Source organism: Mobula hypostoma, chromosome 14 (assembly GCF_963921235.1).
Source record: "Mobula hypostoma chromosome 14, sMobHyp1.1, whole genome shotgun sequence".
NCBI lineage: Eukaryota > Metazoa > Chordata > Chondrichthyes > Myliobatiformes > Myliobatidae > Mobula > Mobula hypostoma.
Window position 1 is genome coordinate 14,331,796 of NC_086110.1, and position 21,756 is coordinate 14,353,551.

The 21,756-nt window shown below is 41.6% G+C and overlaps 1 protein-coding gene across 2 annotated transcripts in view; it reads left to right on the forward strand.

Annotated features, from left to right (window-relative positions):
* Positions 1-21,756, forward strand: part of pdpr (pyruvate dehydrogenase phosphatase regulatory subunit) — a 52,280-nt gene that overhangs the window by 18,942 nt on the left and 11,582 nt on the right. For both annotated transcript variants that reach the window (XM_063066700.1, XM_063066701.1), the window contains exons 8-13: positions 1,264-1,413; positions 2,792-2,984; positions 6,963-7,087; positions 8,955-9,110; positions 16,840-16,973; positions 21,107-21,255. In XM_063066700.1, coding sequence (XP_062922770.1) covers positions 1,264-1,413; positions 2,792-2,984; positions 6,963-7,087; positions 8,955-9,110; positions 16,840-16,973; positions 21,107-21,255 — 907 coding nt within the window. The remainder of the gene's footprint in view (positions 1-1,263; positions 1,414-2,791; positions 2,985-6,962; positions 7,088-8,954; positions 9,111-16,839; positions 16,974-21,106; positions 21,256-21,756) is intronic.

Here is a 21,756-nt window from a genome sequence, read left to right on the forward strand (position 1 = left end):
GTGTGACATAGAGGGTGACCTGCAGGTGTTGGTGCTTCCATTTTCCTGCTGCAGTTGTGGCTTTTGGAGTCTTTTAGACTGCCTTATGTATATATGTTATATCCATTTTATATTCAGTTTATTGTCATTCAACATGTGCACATGCTTACCACCAAATGAAACAATGTTCCTTCATATCAAGGTGCACAACACAGTACATATAACTCACATACATAACACAAAGTAATATTACTACTAGTAAATTAACAAATAATAAGGTGCATTTACAACACAAGTTAAAAATGTAAACTGTATTACGCTACTGGTGTTTCATTCATGATGAGACCTGGGTGGTGGCAGGCAGTTTAGTAATTTTAACCCCCAGGGGAAGAAGCTGTTTTAACAGTTCTTGTCCTAATGCTACAGGACCTCCCGGCTGATGGTAGGGAGTCAAAGAGATTGTTAGATGGATGGGAGGGATAATTGACAATACTGAGGGTCTTGCTTATGCAGCGCTCCTGATAAATATCTGATGGGTAGAAGAGAGACCCCAATGATCCTCTCAGCAATCTTCACAGGACCTGTGGTCAGGTGCCTTACAATGCCCGTTGGTGATGCAGCTGTTCAGGGTACTCAGTGCTCCTGTAAACATTGGTTAGAATGGTGGGGGGAGAGCCTCACTTGCCCCAATCTCCTCAGGAAGTAGATATTGTGCTGTGCTTTCTTGACCAAAGAGGTGGTGTTGGAGGACCAGTTGAGATCATCTGTTAAGTTCACTCTCAGAAACTTGGTGCTTCTAACTCTCTCTGTGTGCAGGAACTGTGTACATGCAGTAAGGAATGGTCAGCCTCACCTTACTAAAGTCCATAATCATCTCTTTGCTTTTGTCCACGTTGAGACTCAAGTTATTGTGCTCATACCATTCTAGCCACTCTACCTCCACTCTGTCCTCACTGATGATGAGGCCAACCACTGTCAATCAGTAGACTGACGATTCAGTTTGAACTAAATCGAGCAGTGCAGTCATGCATCAGCAGCAGGCTGAGCACACAGCCCTAGGGAGCACCGGTGCTCACCAGACTAGCCAGTGTGTCTCTACTATTAAACAAGTTTCGCAACAGCACTGCATAGTAGAAATATGTAATAATGTTCAGGACATTTTTTTCAAAGCTGCCGTTTATGTTGTTGTTTTGCCCAAGTTCTCATCTACACTATTTTAAGTTTTCCCTTCCCCTAACATCCTATGGAGTCTTCTGATCAGCTGTCTTGTTCTTTCTCTTCCAGTGATCGTGGATCTTGACGGTAGGATCTATATCCGCAGCTGGCAGGGTGGCGTGCTGTCTGGGGGTTTTGAAAAGAACCCCAAACCTATTTTTACAGAGGGCAGGAACCAACTTGAATTCCAGAACATGCGTGAAGATTGGGATCACTACGGTATATAGCCTGGGATTTGGGGAGTGCTGGGGTGCTGGGAAGTGAGTGGGAGCCAGATGGGCATGGATAGTGAATGGACAGTCAAACATGCTTGATGTGCGCTTGAGTTGGGCACGTTGAGGTGTGTGTTTGGCAATGCACACAAAATAGTGGAGGAACACAGCTGTCAGGCAGCAATTATATCAGTTTTATAATTTTATGTGCTTATTTAACCCTACTGGAAAAAGATGAAAGTTGTTTATAACTGACGTTTAAAAAAAATTCATTAGATTGTCAAGCGGTGTTAAAAATGTTGACAATTATGCTAAGGGCTTTTTTCAATCTATCAGAGAATGAATGTGCTGCCCACATATTACGGTTATGTCAAAGTAGGAGTAGGACAATAGGCTAAGGTATTTCTTCCTCTGTTCAACAAGATCCTATTGGATATTCCAGCTCTCTGTCATTATCCCATACTCCTGATTTCCTTCGTATTCAAACTGATGCTTTCTGTCTTGTGTACTAAGCAGCTAAGCCACCATAGGTCTCTTGAACAGAGAATTCCGGAGGTTCACTTCCAAGGAGGTCTAACCTTCTCTCATTGCGAAAGCTCCATCGCCACCATCCCCCATCCCATGAGTCAATCAGGGTATTGGGTCCATGACAATTCAGAGAACAATCCCATCAGTCCTGTTCCCTGTTTTAATGAATTCTGTCTTCTCTCTCCATCAGTCCTTGATTCTCTTGTTCCCACCTACAACAGAGGGTAATTAACCTACCTAATTGCAAATCTTAAGGACATGAGAGGAAAACCATGTGGTTATAAGGACAATTTGTAAACTATGCACAGACAGCATCTTGAGTCAGGAGCCTGTTGTCACTCCCTCTGTCTTTCCCTGGGTGTGAGATCAAGCCTGTAGAGTTATTCTGGGTGTTACTTACTAGGTCCAAATGTAATTGCTTCCTACACCTGTTTGTGAAATTTCAGTGATTTGTGTACAAGAGTACCCAAGTCCCTTTGAACACCACCGCCATTTTAGAGTACCCGGCCTTCCAGACTTTTTTCTTTCAAAATGGATGACCTCAGATTTTTCCCACCTGAAAATAAATAGATTGTTTCCCTTTCAAGGCTGCTATATGTAGTTGTACCTACAACTTATGATTGGTTTATTTTTGCGAATTTTAAAACTCAGCAGAAATTGGACATTTGAGGGGAGTACTGAGCTTAATAATATTCACTTGAGAAATGGCTTCTTGGGGGCAGGGTGGGGTTACAATCCAAGAAAGAGGAGGAACTAAGATGGAGGATGCAGCAAATGGCTCTGTGAGAGGGGTGTGCGAAGGGGTAATGTGGAGCTCTCTACCATCACAAACTGATATGACTATCCTGTGTTCACAGAGCCACTGCTGGGTGCATTGCTGAGGCGGATGCCCTCCTTGGACACCACGGAGATCCTGCGGCTGGTGAACTGTCCAGAGTCCTTCACTGCTGACATGAGATGCATCATGGGAGAGTCAGCAACCGTGAGGAACTACTTTGTGCTGGCGGGAATGAACTCCTGTGGCTCATCCTTCGCTGGTGGAGCAGGAAAGTGAGTGGAAGTGAGGAATGTGCTCTCAGAACACTGTGGGCATGAGTGGGAGGCCTTCAGCAGGGGCAAGTGATGGTGGGTTTAATTTAAAGTAAAGCATTAGCTGATTCTTGTATTTAACCTTTCCACCTGCCACACATGTTCTGGATCTTAGGCAGGTGAGAGAAGTGTTGTTATATTGCCACAGAGAGAAAACAGGGTTCTGTGCTTTTTCAGCCACCTTGTTTATGTCAACAGTCAACCAGCCTTTTATGTTTATCTCATTTTTTAATTTTTCCCATAGTCTCATCAACTATCTCCTTGGTTCTATCACTCACCTACATACCAGGGGCAATGAACAGTGGCCAGTTAACTACTCACTCTTGTCTTTGTGATATGCAAGGAAGCCACTCGGTCACAGGGATACCAAACAGACTATGCCTGAGGTTAGAATTGAATCTAGCTCTTCGATACAAGCTGACATATGTAACCCAGTTTAATTAAACCCAAAGATGTAATGTTAGAAAGCTCCACCTGCAGAGGGATGAAACGAGGTTTACTGATTTTTTTTTTAAAAAAAGAGAATTTGGAAAACAAACACTATGCGAGAATAAGCATGGCTGCCACAGGGGTGGATAAGAGTGGAATTAGTAGTGAGTATCTTTACCCTACTAACTCGAAAACCTCAGGGTGAAACCTCTGGAGGAGAGACAATAGTGATAAAAGATTTATTGAAGATTCGGCTGTAACATGCAACAGCCTTAATAAGACAATATCGGTAGAGACGAGTGTCCAAGATCCCGACCGTGTAGTCGGGAATTAGTTCTGTGAAATCATATCGAGGGATTTGGCCGAGTTTTTGTACAAGTTTGTGAATTGACTTGCCGTGGATGATAAACTATTTCATTCCAATGAACCAAGAAAGAAGGTGGCGAGCTACCCAAGATTCAACCAACCAGCATGAGAACAAATGGTTTCATGATGCAGAGGATTTAATACAGTTGGGTGTATAAGTTTATTTTCATTTGAAGAATCCAAATTTGATTTGCTGCAAAAACTGATTATTTTTGCAAAGACTTCGATAAGTTACTGAATGAGATTTACTTTGTTTAAAAGTTGTGATGTTGGATAATTGTCGTGAAAGGAGTTAAACTGTGTATATATAATTTTTGAATTTGAATTTAAACGTGTAAATATACTGCCTGAAACTGAAATTGAAGTTAACTAAAATACTTAAGAACGGGAATTATAGTTGGTTTTCTAACTAACTAACTAGGATAAGTAAAAAGGAAAGTTTAGTCTGTAAACTTTTAAATAGGGAATAACGCTAGATCTAATTAGTTGGAGAGATTAGAGTAATAGAGGAATCTCACTGATTCTAATTAAAAAGGAATTTGTTTTGGTTTGATATCTAAGATTTGGAACCTAAACAGAGTATTGGAACTTTGAACAACAGGAATTCTGCAGATGCTGGAAATTCAAGCAACATACATCAAAGTTGCTGGTGAACGCAGCAGGCCAGGCAGCATCTATAGGAATGCTGTCCTGACGAAGGGTCTCGGCCTGAAACGTTGACTGCGCCTCTTCCTATAGATGCTGCCTGACCTGCTGTGTTCACCAGCAACTTTGATGTATGTTGCTTTATTGGAACTTTGAATTGTTCATGCTCATGTGAATATTTTGTACATATTGTTTTTTTTCTTAAAAAAACAAACCTTATCTCCAGAAGTGTGTGTTTTCTATTCACTGCCTCCTTCCAATATCTAGCATCTTCTGATGGCATACTCGCACCTAGTGTAGTGCTCTGTAGCGCAAGCACAAGGAGATCTGCAGATGCTGGAAATTCAGGCAACACACACAAAATGCTGGTGGAACGCAGCAGGCCAGACAGCATCCATATGAAGAAGCAGTAGTACCCTGTAGTTTGATTTTCGCAGAGTGCGGCGACTAATCATACACAATAAGACCAGTGCTGCACAAGTGTTACACATAGGAGCAGATTTAGGCCACTCCACCTTTCTATCATGGCTGATTTATTTTCCCACTGAGCCCCATTCTCCTGCTTTCTCCCCATAACCTTTGACGCCCGTCTAATCAAGAACCTATCAACCGCCATTTCAAATGTACCCAAATTCTTGACTTTCACAGCCAACTGTGGCAACCAGTTCCACAAATTCGACACACTTCAGCTGAAGAAATTCCTACTCATCTCTGTTCTAAAGGGACAAATTCCCTTGCAGTGTTTTTTTAGATTATGAGGACACTCAGTCCTCATTTATTGTCATTTAGAAATACATGCATTGAAAAGTGATACCATGTTCCTCCAGAAAGATATCACAGAAGCACAGGACAAACCAAGAATGAAACTGATAAAACCACATAATTATAACATATAGTTACAACAGTGCAAAGCAATACCGTAATTTGATAAAAAGCAGACCATGGGCACGGTAAAAAAAAAGTCTCCAAGTCCCGATAGCCCCATCATCTCACGCCGACGGAAGTGCCGCAAACTTGCCGATGCATTGGAAGCACCCGACTGCAGCCGACTCTGAGTCCGTCCGAAAACTTGGAGCCGCCGACCAGCCCTCCAACACCGAGCTCCGAACACCATCTCTCCCGAGTGCTTCGACCCCGCCCCAGCTGCCGAGTAACAGGCAAAGCCGAGGACTTGGGGCCTTCCCCTCCGGAGATTCTGGATCACACAGTAGCAGCAGCAGCGAAACAGGCATTTCAGAAGTTTCACAGTTGTTCCTCCGTGCTCTCACGTCTGTCTCCGTCAAATCAGGATTGTGCACGGCACCCTACTTGACAAATAACAGATATCATTCACCGGAGTGGCCGCTGCGAGCTGCATCGTGTCGCCATCTTCTCCCGTTTGCTGTGTATATCGATGAAGTGAACATTCACGGCCATCCCCACCTACAAGTAATTTCATTTCCTTCTCTAATTTACATGTAGAGTCCACTTTATTACTGTGCATAACTTGTCAAGTTTCCAGTGCTCAGTCAATTCATTTTGTTTAGTTGAAGATTGTTGAGTGCTAGTTGATGTTTGTAGAATTGTCAGAGGCTACACAGCATGGAAACTGGCCCTTTGACCCAACCCATCCATCTGGGCAAGTTGCCTACCTGAGCTTGTCCCATTGGTCTGTGTTTAACCAATATCCCTACAAACTTTTTTATCCATGTCTTGTAGAAACTGACAATAGGCACAACACAGAATAAGAACACATCCGTGCCCTTATTTAACCAGGTTCCCTTAGTTATAGGTACATTAAAACTCCAGTCATTCATTGTTCAAAAATTCTGATGTTCTACCATCAGGCTTATTCATTAGTCTAGCATGTGAACTGGGTTTGAGGTGCAGCCAGAGGAGGGGCAGGGAGTGTGGATGGGCCCAGGGTTTGCCCTGTGAGCTAGGTGCACAACTGGAGCCTAGCTTGGAGAATGAAGAAAAGGAACATGGATAGATTGTGGCTGAGTTGGGGTGTGAAGTATACTGGTATATTTCACATTTCAGCTCACTGGAAAATTTATTATACTGCTGTGTTACATGTAAAACAAAAGTGTGTTTTGGTATTGATAGCAATAATATCCTTTAGTCTGGAAAATCTGCTCGTGAAACACCATCAAAGTCCCAAGCATGTTGTATTATTGGTACCTTCAGTGAATCCAGTTGTAACATTCACTTAGATTAAAGACTAAAGCATAATGCTTTATGAATATTTTGACCTCTGTACTGTTGTGATGGATGAAGTCTGAATTTGTGATGAATATAGTTGGGTTTATCTATAGGTCATTATCTGTTGGTGACTTGGGGTGGAGAGATAAATATTGCTCATCATGCAACTTGGTTGACAACTACTTCATCAATTTTGATTTTACCTCAGTGGAAATAAACTTTGGAAGTTGTGTACAAGAAACAATTGCTACCACTGTCCTTCAGTTAAATTTCTATTGCTTGACCTTTGATCCAGTGTTTTCTTTTATTCTGCAGGTTCTTGGCCGAATGGATGGTTTACGGATACCCCTCAGCAAATGTCTGGCCACTAGACATCAAACGCTTTGGAGTCCTCCAGAGCAGCCGCACTTTCCTTCGACATCGTGTCATGGAAGTGATGCGTAAGTCTGCAGACAGTTGATGTTTAAATGAAGTGTGTTTGAAAACACAAACTTGTTGTGGTGATGCAGTTTAGAGGCCTTTCACATAACAGGCTGGCTGGCAAATCTCGGGCGAGGAAGTTGAGGATGGTGTGCTGCTGTGTTGTAGTCTTGCTGCAAGTGAAATGGGGTGGTGGAATTCCCTGGGTCCTGGCTGTTATTCACACACACTGAATTCCAGAATTCTCTTCAGTTTCTCTTGCTCACAGGAGGAAGAACTGTAACTGTAGTGGACTGAGTCAGTCAGCTCTGCTGCCCCACCCACTAATGTGAAATATCCCACTGCTCCTGTGGCTCCAACATTGCACTGAGTTTCTATCTACACTTTCTGCTTCCCTGGTATAGCTGCCAACACAATCATCATCCTTCCCACTCCGGAGATTCTGTTTTCTCCCTCCTTTGTTAGTTAGAAGATTTTTTTTAAAAAAAGCTTGAAAGCACGTGCCACTAGGTAAAAGGTGAGTTTCTATCCTAGTATTATCAGACTCTTGAACAAATTTCTCATTGCTAAAAATTGATCTCTGATCTCCAAATCTACAATCAGGGTTCAGTTTCCACCCTTGTCTGTAAGGATTTTGTGTGTTCTCCCCATGACTGTCTGGGTTTCCTTCGGGTGCTCCAGCTTCCTCACACATTGCAAAAACGTAGGGGTTAAGGTTAGTAAGTTGTAGGCATGCTATGTTGGTGCCGGAAGCACGTGACACTTGGAGGCATTCCCAGTGCATCCTCAGACTGTGTTGGTCATTGATGCAAATGATGCATGTTTCAATGTATGGTGACAAATAAAGCTAATCATTTTTTACCTTGCATTTTATTTGTCTTCGTAGACAGTACTTTCTCAAACTGTAACTATAACACTATTATAATTTATTTTTTCTTTTAAACTACCTTGATGTACAGTATTTATGGCATGGAAATTAAGCTTTTCACTGCATCTTGGTACACATGACAATAAGAAACCAATTTCTCTTGTTCTAATTCCATTTGTTTTTCAAAATAGAAGAATTCTAGCCTCCCCTCTTAGTGGGAAACAAGAAAGGAAGAATTGAAAGATTTTCTTCGGGATGAATGCAAAAATTGTGGATTTGAGCAGCATCTGTGGAAAGAGAAAGCAGTCAATATTATTTCCTTTTTGCAATGATGAAGTGCAATGATGTTTGATCTTTTTAATTTGATGGACGTTAACATCCCCGATAAAGAACTGATTTACCTAAAGTGTTTCCATTTTGAAAATCATTAACAGTTTTCAGTTTTATTTGCTTTTTTCTTTTCATAAACGTGAGTAGTTGTTATAGGAGAAGTGATAGTGAGGACTAATAACTAGTATATAGGGATGCAGATTGTGTTAATGTGGTAGCAGGAAACTGCAGACAAAGCCTAAAGGTAGTGACATAGAATATGGCAGTGTCGAAACCCAAAATTTCAGGAACTTAATTATGTTATAACTTGTACCCATTGTTTAAATAAGAAAATGAATTTACTGTTAACTAAAATAGATGTATGCAGAATCATTTTATTCTGTAATCAAGACCTAGTTTGTTAATTAAGCCGTTCTGTAACCACCATTTTGATATCAAAATCTAGTTTTACTGTTAAATCAGATTTCTGTGTAATCTTGTCAGCTGAGGAGGTAAAAGCTGTACCAAATTCGTGCTCAGTGAGCACCAGTTTTACTAAATTGCCCATTATTTGGAACACCAACTCTTGAGAGGCCTTTCTGTTTGCTCCTACAGTAGTTGTAAATTGTGGTGTCATTTCTTGAGTGGTCTGCGTTGGGTCAGGTATTGGTTGAAACATTGCACATTTACTTCCCTTCTTGCAATTGCAGCGCTAATGTATGAACTGAAGGTTCCCCGATGGGATTTCCAAACTGGCCGACAACTCAGAACGTCTCCCTTGTATGATCGTTTGGATGCACAGGGTGCTCGCTGGATGGAAAAGCATGGTTTTGAGAGAGCTAAGCATTTTGTTCCTCCTGGGAAAGGTGAGAGCACATCAATCATTTGACTACACAATGCCATGCTTTGCTGATGTTGTTAAATGTGGCTTTAATTAATAATAGGAAACTCTCTAGTGTAGAAGTGTAGATCTGCATTATCAGGGATGCATCTCACCCTAACCATGGACTTTTTACTCTCCTCCCATCCGGTAGGCACCACAGGAGCCTCCGCTTCCAAATCAGCAGGCACAGGAAGATCTTCTTCCCTGAGGCTGTGACACTGCTGAACCTCTCATCACAGCGCTAAGCAGTATTGCACCTGTATTGTACTGTCTCAGTACTTTTATATTTGTGTGCTGTAGCACTTTTTTTACTCGCAGTTATTTTGTAAATAACACTATTCTTTGCATTTCTGGTCAGATGCTAAATGCATTTCATTGGCTTTGTGTCTGTACTCGGCACAATGACAATAAAGTTGAATCTAATCTAATCTAATTAATGTTGATATTCAAAATTGATAATTACACTGAAACCTACTACCTGACTCTGCAGCATGGGCCATATATAGTGTAGTTTAAGTATGAATTGCAGTTCTATAAAATGTTCAGCTGCTTAGCTCATCCAAAAGTGAATTCTTCAAAGTTAAGAATTTATAGTGTTGGTTTGAATTGGACTCTTGTAATGAAGTGCAGCACTTAACTTATATGCAGCAGTTTTGCAGAGTTATCAAAGCAATAAAGAGATAGTTTATTTTAGTGGTGTTGGGTGAGAGACAGTTTTGTTGAGACACCAAGGAAAGCTCTTTGTTCTTCAGAGCTCTGCCTTTGGGATCTTGTATATTCAACTGTAGTGATGTGTTAGCCTAACTCTTGTGCTCAAGTTTCTGGAATGGTATTTGAACCTATATTCTTCTGACTCCAAAGCGATAACACTACTATTAAGTCCCAGTTGGCATCATTTTGGACAAAATGCAATGTGACCCAGTCTGAAAGGAGCTTTGTCTATTTGTTTTATTGCTGTCTTTGTATCTTGGGTTACTATTTTTAAGTCCTGAAGGTATTATGCCTGGCTCTTTATTTTTGCTCAACACTAGCTCATCCAATGTTTTCAAATTAAACACTTGTCACTTTTCCAATTTCCACTGCAAGAGATGAACTATTTCAAATGTGTGCATGCCCTTTTGAGTAAGTGGAGATGTAATAAAAGCTGCAGCCGCTCAACTGTAACATGATATTAACATTGCATGTCTATATTGAATGCTAAACTCTAATCCAGTTCCTGTTGCTGCACCAGATAATCTATTGTAGTTGCACTCTAAACACGTTTTTGCTGTGTTTGCATTGTAAATAATGCAATATAGGAAGTCTACTGAGAGTTGTATCCTATTATGGAGCAATTTAAATTAACACCTACTGACCAACTCTCTCCATGCAAATAAATAAATGGTACCGTGATCCTTGCCCCAGCTGCTCTCCACAGATTCTCTGCTATTGAATACAATAGCATTTCAACTTGTTGCATCTTGTGTTCTTTTGCTGATCTCATGAGACCTTTGGCCAGTTACCAACCCTCCCACTACTCAAAGCATTCACTCCATTCAAGTCATTCATGATTTTTTTGAAGCATGTGTTTGTAAGTTGAAGAATGATTTTTCATACTTTAATCATGACAATTATGCAAATGAAGCCCAGTCTCAGTTGATCAAAGTTTTCTTCTGTAAAGTTAGCTGCCTGAGTTTGCTGCAGATTGTCAGCTGACCAAAGTGAAGGATTTACCTATGTGGTCTTGTTCTTCTCCATGTGTCTGTATTCTATGTATGTGCCATTCTAAGCATTGGTAAAAGCAGCCACCATTAATTTCTTCTAGAGACAAAATCCTGCCCTCTTTCCAGGACGTGCTCTACTGTGGTAAGCAGAGTAGATGCAGAAATGGAAGCTCAAATCGGGGCAGCTGTGAGCTTCAGCAGACCATTAGCAACAGATAGTCATAGTCATACTTTATTGATCCCGGGGGAAATTGGTTTTCATTACAGTTGCACTATAAATAATAAATAGTAATAAAACCATAAATAGTTAAATAGTAATATGTGAATTATGCCAGTAAATTGTGAAATAAGTCCAGGACCAGGAAAGGCACAGTGTCACAATCTGTAACCTCATGGATCAGCACATTCCACGTCCTACCATTATAATCAAAAGGGAGATTGACTCCGAATAGTGCAGGTCATGAGTGGAGTGGCTCTGGACATACCAAAAAAGAAGAACTGCCAACCTGCGAAGCTGCACTACTTTGCTGCAGCTGTTAGATGGCTGAATGCAATATACAGGGCTAAATGAGCCTACATCCAACGGAGCAGATCAAAGCTCTGCAATCTTATACTATAGTTGTGAACAGTAGACAATGAAACAGCAAACAGAAAGAGGTGGCTTTAAGATTGCCCTCCCCCTTTCTGAGAGTGGAGCCAGACTTATTTGCGCTGAATCATTTGTGTTGAGGTATAGCCAAAAGTGTTGAATGGATGAACTATCTCAGCTGCTTCCTGAGACCCCTACCATCACAAACTAGTGTTGAGCCAATTGGATGTATTCCACATGATATTAGTTAATGGCTGAGACTACTGGGTACCCTAATGGACAAAGGACTTGACCATATTCTGGTAGCTGTACAATCGAAGCTCCTCCTCCAGACTTCTAGGCAAATTATTCCAGTCTGTTTACACCACTGCCATCAACATGCAAAATTGCCTGTCCATAAAATAGCTGAGTTCAGTCCAGATAGTTACCCAATCAGTTAACAACAACGTGGACGAAATTATTGTCAGAAGTACAATCAGGCAGCACTTGCTAACCAATAACTGTTCACAGATGCTCAGTTTAGGCTTTGTCAGGACTACTGGGTTCCACATTTAATCACAGCCATTGCTGAAAAATGCATTGAAGAATTGAATCCCAGAGGTGAGGTTGTGGTACTGAATGTCAGGGCTAACTGGTTAGACTCCTTAGTCAAATAGTCATTGCTTGACAATTTTGTGGCAGAAATGTCACTTGCCAGTTATCAACCCATGTGCAAATGTCTGAATCTTGATACATGCCTCCATGAACTGCATCCTTTACTGAAGAGTTGTAAACAGAATTAAACATGATGCAACCTTCAGCAAATGTCCCCACTTGCATCCTTAATGGAAGGAAGGTTGTTGATGAAGCAGTCAAAGTTAGTGGACCTAAGACACTGCCTCTGCAGTGCTTCCCTGAAGCTGGGATGATTGACTTCTGTTCAACAGCCATCTTTCTTCATGTGAGGTATGGATCCAGCTATTGAAATGTTTTCCCCTTTGAAGCTTTTTGACTTTGGTTTAACTAATGTTTCTTGATGCCACACTTAAAATTAGAATCAAATTTAATATCACCGCATATTTCGTTAAATTTGTGAACTTAGCGCCAGCAATATAGTGCAATAAATGATAAATACAGAACAAATATGAATCGTGGTAATATATGTATATTAAATTAATTATTTAAAGAAAAGCAAATAGTAAAATAAAGTGAGGTAGTGTTCATGGGTTCAATGTCCATTTAGAAATTGGATGACAGAGGGGAAGAATTGAATTGACTTCATTTCTTACATCCTTCACGTACATGAGTAAAAATCTTTACATTATGTCTCCATCTAAGTGTGCAATATGCAATCATAGTAATTTATAATAAATAGGACAGTCAATATAACATATAACTCAAATTAATGTGAGTTAATCAGTCTAATGGCCTGTGGAAGAAACTGTCCCGAAGCCTCATACATCAAAGTTGCTGGTGAACGCAGCAGGCCAGGCAGCATCTATAGGAAGAGGCGCAGTCGACGTTTCAGGCCGAGACCCCGAAGCCTGTTGGTCCTGGCTTTTATGCTGTGGTACCGTTTCCTGGATGTAGCAGCTGGAATAGATTCTGGTTGGGGTGACTTGGGTCCGCAGTGATAATGACAGGCATGCACCAGATTGAAGTGGCTCCACTACACTACCTTATCCACCATAGCCCCACATACTTCACCACACTAAAGTCCATAATGTTATCTCTCCCAGCCCCACATATACATCCACCAGCTCTACCCTGAAACCTAATCCTAAAGTCCAAGGAGGCACACACCCCTCACTAAACCGAGGCGCACCCTGATTAACTCTGGCCACACCCCCACAAACCTGTAGCCACTACATTACCCTATCCGCCGTAGCCCTACATACCTCACCACTCTAAACTCCACAACCTTATCTCTCCCAGACCCACATATACATCCACCAGCCCTACCCACAAACCTAATCCTAAGGTCCAAGGGGGCACGCACACCCTCTAATCCTAGGCGCACCCCAATTAGCCCTGGCCACACCTCCACAAACCCGATGACTTGTGTAAGGAGGAGCAAGATCCAATAAAGGCAAATGTTGGACCTGGTTAATGAAGGCGTGGGCCAGATCAAAGGGTTGCGTGACACTGAATCTCAAGTGGTGAGGTCAAGAAGCACAAGAGGGATGATTCTCCCTCTGCCCGCAATGCTCTCAATCAATCATTATTATTTTTCACACCCTGTCTTTGTAAATGTCCTGAATCATGGGAAGTTCACAACTGCAGATGCGCTGGGCTGTCCACACCACTCTGGAGAATCCTGCGATTGCGGGAGGTACAGTTCCTGTATCAGGCAGTGATGCAGCCAGTCAGGATGCTCTCAAGTGTGCCCCTGTAAAAAGTTCTTAGGACTTGGGGGCCCATACCAAACTTCCTCAACCGTCAGGTGAAAGAGGCGCTGTTGTGCCTTTTTCACCACATAGCTGGTGTGTACAGATGACGTGAGGTCCTCGGTGATGTGGACATTCAGCTATTCCTGAACCACTGAATGTGTGCCTTCAGGCTTCTGTACCTCCTTCCTGATGGTAACAATGAGAAGAGGGAATGTCCTGGGTGATGGAGGTCTATAATAAGGCACTTTCTGAGGCACTGCCCCTTGAAAATGTCATGGATAAAAAATGAGGCTAATACCCATGATGGAGCTGACTAGTTTTACAACTTTCTGTAGCTTTTCTCAATCCTATGTGGTAGACCCCCACCCACACTAGCCAGTGATGCAGCCTATCAGAATGTTTTCCATGGTACATCTGTAGAAGTTTTCAAGTGTTTTAGGTGACGAACCAAATCTCCTCAAGCTCCTAATGAAATATAGACAGTCTTGCTGTCTTTATAGCTTCATCGATATGTTGGGACCAGGTTAGATCCTCAGAGATATTGACACCCCAGGAACTTGAAATTACTCACTTTCTCCACTTCTTATCCTTCTGAGGATGAGTTCATGTTCCCTCATTTTACTTGGGTCAAATACTTAGGGTGTCCCACTGGCATCTAGGAGACAACAGACTTTTTTGCTCAAAAGTGCAGAAGCAGCAGTTGTATGGGGCAGCTCTACCTTTCCAAGTGGCACGTCACTCTGACTTGGAAATGTATTACTTTTCCTGCACTGCTGGATGTAACAGTTGGAATATTTTACTTGCAGGGTGGTGAGGGTACTTTTACCAGAACAGCAGCAACTTACAAAAGGTGTTCAGAGAAGGGCAGTGAATTGCTTTGCTTGTGATGTCAACATTCCTAGAAATGAATACATCTGCATAGAGCTGGTGCATCTAATCTGCACACTGCTAGTTGGGGAGTAACTGCTGGCGCTTCTGTTTCTGAGGCAGGTATTGGATTTGATAAGATGACTGATCATTGGTAAGCTGGTTACTTTCCAGCTGGCCACTTTCTGAAGAACCCACAAAGATTTCAGTACCATCAGGTGGAGGAAACTCCTGGCTTTGTCAGCATGCAAGTACTTAACCATCCAGCAAGCCAGTTCCACCCAGAGAGCGTTTTGGGGAATGGAGCTCTCAGGGCCTATCTCTCAGTCTAGATCTGGGGTGGGTGGATTGGGAAACTGAATTTGGTGAATATTGCTCTTAAGTTTCTTTGCTAAAATTATCAGGCAGCAAGGCAGATCTGTTTGGACAAACAATTAAATTAAGGCAGAAGCCAGCCTCATTTTTTCTTCAGTTATTTAAAAAAAAATTAGTTTTTCCCATTTCCCTTTAACTGCAAGGTAGATTGATATGCCTCATGACATCAATCAGTTGTTTGCAGACAGGAACAAAATGCAGCCAAAGGATATTTGAGCAAGATTACGAAGGATTTCCAGTCAATCACTTGTGAAATAGGAAGTCACATTCATGTGCAAAAAGGCCCAGTTATGCTGAATGTGACTCTCCATTGCACCAATGAATGCTGTGTGGCAAAGAGCAGACATCCACCCTGCAAAAACTCATTTCAGGGAGGTAGCACCATCAATTTGCGGGAGACTCCAGGGAGAGGTGGGATGTCTGCAATAGAGTAGCTCCTTAGCAGCTAGCCAGCTGGTTTAAATAACGTTAGCTATGCTAATGAACGAATGACTGCTGTTAAACTCACCTCAACATTTCTTTTACAGTCTTAACCCACCATGGGCAATAGAAAAGTCACTGTTGCAAATAGTGCAGCGAGCAACACTATCATTATATTGATCCCTATTGGGCAGGGGTACACTTTAGTATAGTCTGGGGTGACGTACGTTTTATATTTTCTTTTTTTGGAACACTCTGCCACTCCGACTTTTTTTGGAACTCACTCGCTCTTTCTCGCACGTGCTCTCCCGCCTGTGGTCGCACTCACGCTCGCTCTCTCGCCCGTGGCAGCTCTCACTTGCGCTCGCCCGTGGCTGCTCTCACTCACGCTTGCTTTCTCGCTCGTGGCCGCTCTCACTCGTGCTCGCCCGTGGCTGCTCTCGCTCGCGCTTGCTCTCGCTCTCTTTTGCACGCTTGCTTTCTCTTGCTCTTGCTGTCTCGCACGTGTGCGTGCTTGCTTTCTCGCTCTTGCTCTCGCTGTCTTTCTCGTGGTCGCTCTCACTTGCGCTTGCTTTCTTGCTCTTGCGCTCGCTCTCTTGCTCTTTCTCTCACACTCGCTCTCAAAAAAAATCAATTTCCGGGACATTGTATATAATTTATGGGCATCAGGGAGCCACTATTAATATGCGGGAGACTCCCGGAACTTCTGGGAGAGGTGGGATGTCTGAAAGAGTACACCAGCAGGTCAACCTGCTGTATCCGGTTGGGGGTTCACCAGTCTCATTGTCGGTCAGCAAACACTAAGTTGCAACCACAGACTATGAGGGAGTCATAGGTGGACATTGTCTAGAATGTTGTTAACATCTTGCTATCTGGCTCTTCTGCTTTTGTAAGTTTTCTAATAATCCTCCTTGGTATTTACCAAACCTAATTTTATCTTCCCAGAAAATTAAAATGTTATCTGTATCCAATTATAAATTGGATAAATTTGTAGAACAGAAATGGACCCACCACTGAGCCCTTGGTTTACAACACTGCTACCTTTTATAACTAAGTAATATTACTTGATGCCCAGATTCCATCTGTTGTTTCAGTCTCGCTTTTTATTATTCTATATCTTTCTCTACCTCTGTTAATATGCAGGAACATCTTGCTGAGGATGATGATTTTTGGAATTATCTATCTCAGAGTGTTGTGAAAAGAATCGTTAATTTAAAGAGGATGTAGATACATTTTTGAAAGATCAAGGAATTGAGAGCTATGAGGAACTGATACTTGAGGGTTGGGACAGATAAACTGTTGGGCAGGTGAATGAATCACTCTTGCTTCTGTTTCTTATGCACATACGTTTCTGAATTCTGTCTGAAATTCCTTCTTTTATCTTTCCAGATTTGCTGCAGTTGGACCAGAGGAAGACCTTCTACAAACCTGATTGGTTTGACATTGTTGGAGCAGAAGTGACATGCTGCAAGGAGGCTGTTTGTGTAATTGACATGTCATCTTTCACCAAGTTTGAACTTAGTGTAAGTTTCATAGGTAGAGTTCATATATAGCACAGTAAAACATCCTTTGGCCTAACCAGTCCACACCATCTAGGCTCATCTATTTGTAGCATTAGGCCTACAACCTTCTAAAGCTTTCTCTTGTAGCAGCACGATTAAGAAAAATCCAGTCTGTTTAGATAAACAGTATGTGACAGATAGTGAAGATTTTCAGGACACTTGGTGAACTCCCACAATGGTATCATGAACTTGAAGTCTTTAAAAATATAGACTTGAAAGATACTTGTAGCAAAAAAGTCACAATAGAGCAGAAGGCTGTATTCTCACTGGCTGGGCACCAGATTGAAAAGAAACCTGTCAGGAGGTTGTTAAAAGAAATGAGGACAAAGAAAGTATATGAGAGTAGGCAATAACTGACAACAGAAAACATAAAAGTATTTTGATAGATTTATAAATGGATAATAAAGGGGGATAAGCTGCAAAAATGGTCTTCCACTTATTCAGGTCTCAGAGAAATAGATTCTCACAGAGAAAGAGGAGATGGCTGTGATACAAGAGTGCAAAAATTAAAGCAGAGCTTACGCAGGAAAGTTGTTAAGACCCCAGGTCCAAACGTGACATGGGAAAATTTGGTGGCGATTATTGATGTAGTGGCCATGATCTTCAATTTGGGGACTGTGCTAGAAAACTGGGGAATTATGAGCACTGGTCATAATCACAATAACCAAAAACACTAGCTTACCGAAGCCGTCACAGAATTCTTAAGTCTTATTTAAGTTCCATCCAAACACATTGTTGCAGTTGAAAACTGTATTCTGACTTGCTATAATGTTTCATTCATGGCGTTGTTAACTTTCTCCTACTATTTCCAAGGTTGTAGTATGTTCGCTAGAATGGGTTTGTTGAAATTACACAAACTATTGAGCTTTTAATGTTAACCTGTACTCATTAGACAGCTTTTTCCATGTTACAAATGCCTCCTTTGTTGCAATACAGTTCTGTGGTACCTCCCTTGTATCTGTACTCCTAGAACTCATTGTTTCTTAAATCTGTTGTACGCGGTAATTTAAAAAAATCGTCAACAGACTCCAGAACCATCTGATGTTCGAATGATTGTTCTTTCAGATTTCAGTCTGCTTCAGTCTGACATTACTCTTAAGTTTGACTGGTTATAGATGCCATTCCTTGTTAGACTGGATTAGATAAATGGAAATGCATTTCTGGTCCTAGGTCCCTCCTGCATGGCACAAACTATATTCTAGCAGTCTACAAAATAATTTATATCCATGCATTGTTTCATGTGGTTTTTATCCACTTTTTATTGCAATATCATCCAATACATCGCCCACGTGTTTAATTGTGTATCCAGATGTAGCTAACTGCCTTTAGGATTAGTAAATAAAAAAAGTAAGTAATAAGTACAATATATTATATGATCCCAAGCTTGTATTCCGATGGGACCTGTATGTCTGTTGCTGTCATTAAGCATTTGTGAAATGCTAATGTGTGTTTGAAACTTTTTATTTCAGGTTGTTTAGTGGGGTTTTTTTTTTGCTTATTGCATGTTCATGATTAATGTTTCTGAAATATATACATGTAATGTATATTTTCAATACGAAGTGCTCTTAAGGTCTACTAGCATTTAGTATGTTTCAAAGGCATTACTATCATAGTCACATCTGTAGTTCGTTGGTCTTGGGGTGTGACATGTCCAGATCATAAGACATAGGAGCAGATTTAGGCCATTCGGCCCATCAAGAATGCTCTGCAATTCCACCATGATTGATTCATTATTCCTCTCAACCCCATTCTCCTTTGATGCTCTTACTAATCAAGAACCCATCAACCTCCACTTTAAATATACTTAATGATTTGGCCTCCACAGCCATCTGTGGCAATAAATTCCATAGATTCACCATCCTCTGACTAAAGAAGTTCCTCCTCATCTGTGTTCTAGAGCGGTGCTCTCTATTCTGAGGCTGTGCCCTCTGGTCCTAGACTCTTCCACTATAGGAAACATCGACTTTATCTAGGCTTTTCAATATTCGATGGACCTCAGCAAGATTCCCCTCATTCTAAATTCCAGCAAGTTCAGACCCAGAGCCAGTAAGTGCTCTTCATACATTAACCCTTTCATTCCCAGAATGATTCTCTTAAACCTCCTGGATGCGCTCCAATACCAGCACATCTTTTCTTGGATAAGGGGTCCAAACCTGCTCACAATACTCTATGTGCAGTCTGACCAATGCCTTACAAAGCATTGCATCTTTGCTTTTATATTCTAGTCCTCTTGAAAAGACTTAATATTGCATTTGCCTTAATGACCATTGATTCAACTTGCTAGTTAACCTTCAGGGAATCCTGCATGAGGACTTCCAAGTCCCTTTACACCTGTGATTGCTGAACTTTCTCCCCATTTAGAATATAGTCTGAATCTTGGTCCATTTTCCCAATTTGTCTAAGTCCTTCTGCAGACGTCCTGCTTCTTCAACACTATCTGCCCGTACACCTATCTTCATATTGTCCGCGAGCATGGCTACAAAGCCATCAATTCCATCATCCAAATCTTTGACATATAACATGAATATAAGCTGTCCCAATACCAACCCCTGCACAATGCCATGTTACTGTCAGCCAACCAGAAAATGTCCCCTTTATTCCCACTTATTGCCTCCTGCCAGTCAGCCAATCTTCTGTCCATGCCAGTATCTTTCCTGTAGTAACATGGGCTCTTATCTTGTTTATCAGCGTCATGCATGGCACCTTGTCAAATGCCTTCTGAAATCCAAGAGAACAACATCAACATCCACTTACTCTCCTCTGTCTACCGTGTGTGTTATTTCCTCAGATTCATTACTCCGAAACTTCATCCTTAATAATGGACTCCCAACATCTTCCCAACTGCTGAAGTCAAACTGACTGGCCAATAATTTCCTTTTGCCTCCCTCATTTATTAGAGTGGAGTGACATTTGCAATTTTCCAGTCTTCCAGACCATTTTAGAATCTAGTGATTCTTGAAAGATCACCAATAGTCCCTCCACAGTCTCCTCAGCTACCTCATTCAGAACCCTGGGGTGTAGTCCATCTGGTCCATGTGACTTATCTACCTTCCGCCTTTTTAGCTTCCAAAGCACCTTCTACTTAGTAATAGCAACTAAGCTCACTTCTGTTCCCTGACAATCTAGAATTTCTGAAATACTGCTGATATATTCCACTGTGAAGACTGACGCAAAATACTTATTAAGTTTGTCTGCCATTTCTTTGTCCCCATTACTACCTCTCCAGCATCATTTTCTGGCTATCTGATATCCACTCCTGCCTCTCTTTTACTCTTTATATATCTGAAAAAGCATTTAAATTATTCGCTAGCTTACTCTCGTATTTCATTTTTTCTCTCCTTATTGCTATACGATGTGTCACTTCTATCATTCTTCTTATTTTCCCCCCTCCCCCATTTATATACATATAGTCAGTCATTCATCGGTCGGTCATAATTGAGGAAGTTGTGCAGTTCTTTACCAAATCAAGAATGGGCAGTGACAGTTTTGTTGATAGAAGAGGCAGTCAAATTGTGAAAAGTAATCTTGTAGTGGAAGGTCCAGTTACCCTTCCCCACTTCAGTGGTTTCAGATGCTCGAGTTTGAGGTAGAAATATGGGTCAGCTTGGTTGCACATTAGACCATAAGAAGTAGGAGCAGAATTAAGCCATTTGGCCCATCATGTCTCCTCCAAAATTCCATCATGGTTGATTTATTATCCCTCTTAACCCCATTCTCCTGCCTTTTTCCCCAATCTTTTGTCCTCCACTTTAAATATATTCGATGACAGCCTCCACAGCTGACAGGCAGTGAATTTCACAGATTATATGATTAAGTGCAAATGAGGCATCATCCTTCTTCATTTCCTCCTCTCCCCCGTTCATTCTCCCACCTTCCTCTGCAAAATCTTACTTTTCACAATTTGACTACCTCTTCTATCAACAAAACTGCCACTGCCCATTTCTGATTTGGTAAAGTGCAGCAACTTTTTTTGTCATAGTGCTTAGATTCTTAATCAGTTTTTTTTTCCTTTTTGGTGCTATTGTAAGTTTACTTAAAAAGGGAATGAGTTTTTTGTTGTCTTCATATGATTATGATTTGATCATTTAATTCAGTCCTCAGGTGACCAAGCACTTGAGGTTTTGCAGCACCTCTGCTCCAATGACTTGGATGTTCAAGTAGGACATATTGTGCACACAGGAATGCTGAATGATCAGGGTGGCTATGAGAACGACTGCAGTGTTGTGCGACTCAGCAAACGCAGGTACTTTTTCAAATATCTGCACGTGGGGGTACATGTGTAGTACATTAATGTGACTATTAAATCAACACACACAAAATACTGGAGGAACTCAGCAGGCCAGGCAGCGTCTGTTGGGGGAAAAAAAGTACAGTCAACCTTTTGGGCAGAGACCCTTTGGCATGACTGGAGAACAAAGATGAGGGGTAGATTTGAAAGGTGGGGGAGGGTACAGAGAAACACAAGGTGAAGCTGGGAGGGGGGAGGGATGAAGTAAAGAGCTGGGAAGTTGATTGGTGAAAGAGATACAGGGCTGGAGAAGGAGGAATCCAATAGAAGAAGACAGAAGACCATAAAAGAAAGAGAAGGAGGGAAGAGCACCAGAGGGAGACAATGGGCAGACCAAGGAGTTAAGGTGAAAGAGAGAAAAGAGGATGGGGAATGGTGAAGGGGGGAGGGCTATTATTAGAAGTTTGAGAAATCAGTGTTCATGCCATCAGGTTGGAGGCTACCCAGGCAGAAATT